Source organism: Anas platyrhynchos, chromosome 15 (assembly GCF_047663525.1).
Source record: "Anas platyrhynchos isolate ZD024472 breed Pekin duck chromosome 15, IASCAAS_PekinDuck_T2T, whole genome shotgun sequence".
Lineage (NCBI taxonomy): Eukaryota > Metazoa > Chordata > Aves > Anseriformes > Anatidae > Anas > Anas platyrhynchos.
The window spans coordinates 11,435,654-11,441,653 of record NC_092601.1 but is presented as its reverse complement, the minus strand read 5'-3'; the positions used below and the strand labels follow the sequence as shown (position 1 = coordinate 11,441,653).

The following is a 6,000-nucleotide window of genomic DNA, read 5'->3' as shown; positions in this document are numbered from 1 at the left end:
CCCCTGAGGCATCTCTGCTCCCCGGGCTCCCCTCACTGTGGGGCTGCCTCCTCTCACTCCTTGGCGATCCCCCCTCAACCCTCGCGGCTGAAGGAGGGGGAGAGCGGTGCCCTGTGCCAAGCCGGCGCCTCCCCCGGGGGGCTGAGGAGCTTGGAGGGGAGGGCGTTGAGGGCCTCGGGGGGAGGCCGCTGGGGGACTCGGGGGTGCGCTGAGGGGCTCGAGGCGGCGCTGAGGCGCGGGGCATCCCCGTGTCGGGGCGTCCCGTCCCCGCGGGGCCGAGGGCGGAGCGGCCGCCGCCTGGCTCCCGGCCTGCCCCGCGGAGGGGGCGGGCGGCCCATGTCCGCCATCCCGGCGTGCCGCGCGGCCGGGCAGCAGCCGGAGCAGCCGCGGCGGCCGCGTCCCCTCCCTGCGGTGTGAGACAGCAGCAGCCGCCCGCGCCTCGCCTCTCCCCTTCCTCCTCCTCCTCCTCCTTCACCTCCTCCTCGTCCTCCTCCTCCGCCGCCGCCGCCTCGCCCCGCGCCGCTGCCCGGCCGGCCATGCCGTCTCGGGCAAGGTAATGAGCCGCAGAGCCCCGGGGTCTCGGCTGAGCGGCACCGGCAGCAGGCAGCACTACCACCCGCGGGGCTGGAATGACTGGCAACCCAGGTGGGCACGGCCCCGCCAGGGGCTGAGGGGCTGCGGGCTCGGGCAGGGCCCCCGGGGAGGCCGAAGGGGTGGGGGGGGGACGGGGAAGGGAGCGGGGCGGCGGCGGGGCCGCTTCCTGGCTGCGGGGCCTACGGGCGGGCGGCGGCCGCTGCCGGGCCTGGTGCGGGGCTTGGGGGGGTGGGGAGGGCCTCCGGGCCGGCCCCGGGGGTTGTGCAGGGGGCGGGGGGCGCCGCTGAGGCTCGGCGGGAGCCGGGCAGCGCCGCCGGTAGCCGGGGCCGCGGGGCCGGGCCGCGGCTGTCAGCGAGGCCGGCGTGGGAGGGTCCCGGGGAGGGCGCTGAGGGGGATGGACCCCGCCGGCTGCGGCTCCGCGGGGGTCCCCGTGAGGTTGGGGGGGGTTTGGGGAGGGTTGAGGGGGATCCTGGAGGGGTGGGGGGGCCTGGGGTGGGGTGAGGGGGTCTGGTGGGGGTGGGGGGAATCTGGAGGGGGGCTGGGGTGATGGTGGGGGGGGACTCGAGGGGGGGTGTCCTGTGGTGGTGGTGGGGTCCTGGTGTGGCATGGGGTGGTCATGGGGTAGTGGTGGGGGTCCTGGGGGCCTGCAGGGGTTGGGGGGTTTGGGGGGGCTTTGTGCCGGCTGGTTCTCGGTGGCCGAAGGAGCGCTGGTGCGGGTTAACGAAATAGCGCAGGGTTATTGTTTCCTCAGCTGGGGAAAGTGGCGGAGCTGTAAGGAAAGCAGGGTGGGAGCTTGTGCAATGCGCTGGGTTTAAAGGTGTGTTTGTGCCCAGTGCTTTAATTTGTAGTAAGTGAAACTCCCGGCCTGGTGACATCTTCGGTCAGGTGTACAGAGCGTGGTCAGGGCCTTGATCACCTCGGGTATACCCTGTGCCGGCGTGCTTGCTGTGCCACCCAGCATTGCTATTTAATAGTCTGCATTCCTGTGGAGAAATTGTTGGTGTTTCTTATTTATTTTTTAATGTGGAAGTTTGGGGATTTTTTTTACTGTTTTTGAAACTTTAGTGTGATATGGGATCCTGCTTTTAAATTGTCAGCACAGAGTTAGGGCCATGTGCTTGGGAACGTATTCACTGATGACAGTCCCAGCCACGTGTGATTTGGACTGGGGAAAACGGGTGGGTATGAAGGTAGATCTTGCGAAACACAGATGTCACTTCGGTATTTACTATGACAGCAGCTTGCCTTGTGGTTGAACAGCTAGCGGTGCCACCTCCAGGGGTAATGCTAAGGACTCGAGTATTCGGTTCTTAATGGTGTGCGTGTCGTGGTCATTTAAATTCTAATTTCTTCTCCTGTTGAGCTGCTTGGTCACATAACTTACCATAGCGGCATGGAGCTGTGACAGGAGGGTCAGGCTGGGTGTTAGGACAAGAATCGTCACTGAGAGGGTGGTCGGGCTGTGGAACAGCTCCTCGGGGCGCTGGTCTCAGCCCTGAGCCTGCCAGAGGTCAGGAAGGATTTGGACACTGCTCTCAGACATAGGGTCTGATTTTTGGGTGGTCCTGTGTGGAGCCAGGAGTTGGACTCGATGATCCTTGCTGGTTCTTTCCAACTCGGGATATTGTATGATTTTATAATGTTTTCCACATTTAAAAGGAGTAAACTTTATCAGTGACATAGCATATAATTCTTAGTGAAGATTTTTTGGTATGTAGCAGTCTGGTCTCTCTCCTGCTCCTTAACTACTGCCTTGCTTCAGATTTGTGGGCTGCAGCCTGAGTTTTGGTCACTAACCATTCGCCTGCAGTTCCCATGTGGAAGAAATTGGGTGTACACCTTGTGTCTTTGCAGTGGATGGCTTCTATAAATGCTCCCTGGTTGGATGCATTAACTTGTCACAGATTTTATGTTTTAGCCTAAAATTGTCTTGCAGTGTCTAGAAAAAAAGACTTTTTCCAGTAAACCGTTGCCTGCGGGGGTTTCAGTTGTGTTAGGGGTGAGAATAAGGACCTAGCCACAGAAATACTTTGCGTGGTGAAAAGGATGAGTTAAGTAGTTAGTCTCTTCTCTGTGTGTCTGATTCTGTTCCTTTCCTCATGCTGTAGTTTAACTCTCAAGTACAGGTGCTGTAGATGGCATTGCTAAAATAATTATCCGAAAAGCCACATGAGAAACAAAGCTGAAAGCACTACAGAAAGCGTGGCAGGAGGGGGAACTTCGTGGTGGAACTTCGTGGTGTGTGGATGGGGTCTAGGTCTGTTTCCATCAGGTTGTGTAATCAGGTCTCCTGTGGAGAAACACCTCTTCACTGATACTTGTAAGAGTTCCATTGTGTCCTTTCCTTTAAATATTTGTGTTTTTTAGTCAGGTGAGAGAACCCAGGAATTAGAAGTGTTCACCCGGTTCCAAACAGTTCTCACATTTCTTTGTGTTTTGCGTATGGTTTCTAAATCTCAAACTGGTAACTTTGGCTGTATGGGACCTGTGAGTCGACACTAACCTTTGAGATTGAACTAGAGATTAATTTAATCTTTGTTGTTTTGGCATTAACTAATTTTTAAGTGACTCACATGGGCTGTTGAAAGGAGATCTGTCCCATGCTTTGGGCAGTGAGTGTTTCTCTTCTGTTTTGAATGTGCTCTTGGACAGCCCCCCAGTGCAGCATATATCCAAGTATAGTTTCCTTCCTCTTTCTTTTCTGTTGGCTGTTAGTTTCTTTTAGCACAGGTGATACTGCTGGTAAATGCTTTTTTTCAGGGCATAGAAGAAGGGATGTACGTGGCTAAAATAATGAAAAATGTTGTAGTTGTTTCAAGTTGCTGTGGGCTGAGAAGGAAGCTCCTGATGCCTGGGTGTATTATCAGATGGATTGTGCTTTCAGACACATTCGTGTGTGTGTAAAAGTGACTAGATAATTGCCATTATAGGTCTAGATTCCTCTCAGTTTTTAGTAATGCTAATAAGCACTGGGGCTTGGGGTGAAAATGGTCAAACTGAAAGTTGGTGCCGGGACGGTTCTCTAAGGGAGAGTAGTTTTTGATTAGAAATTGATTTTTTCTTTTTAAATTCGTATCTGTCAGACGCATATGGACTGGTCTTACTGTGGTGTGTGTACTGATAGATCCTCTGTGTGTTACAGAGGGAGAAGTTCTGCTCTTATTTATGGACAGATTAGTGTGTGCCCAGAGGTGTGCTGGGCCCTAAATTAATAGCAACACAAAGCTTTTTGGACAAATTCTGGGTATATGTGACAGAACAATAAGGCAGTGGTTGTGGATTTTTCTTCGTTTTGAGAAAGCCTGATGAGATCCTGTCCACCTCTTCCAATCTCTACAGCTTTCTAGACCTTTCATTCTTTTCCCTTTCCTTTTTGTTTGACAGGTTGTCCCGTGTTTTCCCTGATATGACTTCTGGGGGAAAAAAATAACTTCATGTCAGTGCAAAGGTCAAGGTATGGCAGAGTAGATTCAATGTAGTACTGAAGATTGATTATACAGCAAAATAAGTAATGCTTCTCTTTCATAGTAAATGTTCTGGGTGGCAAAACAGTTCTTACACACTTGTACTGAGCAGGAGGGAGAGAGGAGTGTGGCAGGGCAGCAAGTGCTGTGCGCGCCATGGCTTTCTTGTTCTTAGGCCAAAGTGAGAAAAGGGGATAAGATTTTAATTAGCAGGACCTCTGGCTCTCTAACGATAATACAGGTTAGCAGGGGTGTATGTGGAGAAGAGAAAAAGAAAGTCTTGAACATGTGATAGAAGATCTGGAGGTGGCTTATTAGACACAGATTCAATCTTGAAATTTGTTCCTGAAAATGCAGTGTATCCTTCTGGCGAAATGTAAGTCAGTGCTAGGTATTCCTAATTTCTGTTACCACAGTGCCTGCCAAACCAAGTTATGTTCTAGGTCTCCACCAGTCTAGAAATCATAAGAGAAGACAGGAAAATATGATTCTCCTTCAAGGTAGCTGTCTCCTAAGCAGGAGAGCGATGATGGACAAGTTCCCCGTGTTCAACATGAGTCAGAGCAGGAGGTATCAGCAGGGAGTGCAGAGACCCATCAGAGGAAATGGGCTAAGAAAACAGTGTTTGGAGCAGTTTGTTTTCTGTGACTGTAAAGGGCAGAGGTGTGTCTTTTACAAGAAGCAAGAACTAGTAACTGTGTATATTGCAATAAAAAAGGAAGTGAGTTTTAATGTGTATGTATGTACACAGAGAGACCACACAGTCCCAGATGTCAAAGGCAAGTTTATGGCTAGAGAATGAGTTGCAGTATCAGTTTTGACAGTGATTATGAAAAGGTCAAGGGAAACCTCGGGAAGAGGTGCAGTGGACTGCGTGGGAGATGTTGAACAGGAATGGGTTCACTTCTGAACCGGTAACAAGTAATTCTTGATCTCCTTTCACATCTGAGTTTGTTGAATATGCTGATAAGGTGGGAAGGTACGAGATCAAAGAGCTTTTTTGGTTTGGGGAGGTGGTTGTTTAATTTTTTTCTTCCTTGGTAAAATGGGGGAGCCGAAGTTCGTAATGTGAAAGCCTTTGTTTTTAATGTGAAGCCAGGGGAGACCAAGATGTGCGAAAGATGAAAGAACACGAAAGTGTGTCAGCGGGAAGCGAAGGAAGCTTGGGGAGCAGATAGGCTTCCAGGCAAGAGCAGGCCAGGGATTTAACCGGCCCAAAAAGGGCTATCAGAAGATGCCTGTGGAAGAATAAGAACAGAATATGCTTCCCTGACCTTCCCTCCTAATGCCCATCCCAGGACAGAAGGGAATTCTGGTGAGCTACTCAGTAAGTAGCAGTGATGCAGTCTGAGAACCGACTGGAAAAGCTGCCGTAACTGCAGGTCATTGTCCAGCAGTGCAGGTGGCAGGACTGCAGGAGGAAAAAAGGGGACTCACTGTTACTTCAGTAGGAGTAAACGTGGCCATTTACAATTTTGCTGAACTTCTCTCAGCACAGGAGTAGAAACAAAACCAGACTTTGGGGTGAGCTCAGCCAGGCTTGGGGGCTTGGCTCAAGCAATACGAGAAGAGTGTGGCAAAACAGGTAAATGCAGGGGGGAAGAGCGAAAGAAGGTTGTCATTGCTCTGCACACCAGTGGAAGAAGGGCTGGGAACTTAATGGGAAGCTGTTAATTTGAGTGGGTACAGTCACTGTGTTTTAGGTTTTTTATTGATAAACATTTTAAGCAGTGAAGAACTGATAGGCACGATAGCAAATAAACTTGGCAAATAATCAAACTGACTTAAATAAGATCTCTAGTACACGATGGATGTATCAGAATAAATCATTCATCTGAAGTGTGTACTTGGAAATAAAGTAAAATAGAATAGAATAATTAAGCAGTTTTTGTCTCAAAATAATATCCATATGGTACAGTCGTTCAGAAAGAATTACAGATAA

The 6,000-nt window shown here is 51.1% G+C and overlaps 1 protein-coding gene across 3 annotated transcripts in view; it reads left to right on the top strand.

Annotated features, from left to right (window-relative positions):
- Positions 1-327: 327 nt before the first annotated feature.
- SMG1 (SMG1 nonsense mediated mRNA decay associated PI3K related kinase) overlaps positions 328-6,000 on the top strand; it is a 65,483-nt gene continuing 59,810 nt past the window's right edge. The window contains exons 1-2 of one of the 3 annotated variants that reach the window (XM_027468828.3): positions 525-645; positions 3,979-4,048. In XM_027468828.3, the coding sequence (XP_027324629.1) occupies positions 4,029-4,048 (20 nt within the window). In that variant the 5' untranslated portion in view covers positions 525-645; positions 3,979-4,028. Of the gene's footprint in view, positions 646-3,978; positions 4,049-6,000 lie in introns of all 3 variants that reach the window. The other 2 variants (XM_027468827.3, XM_027468829.3) reach the window with 2 other exon arrangements.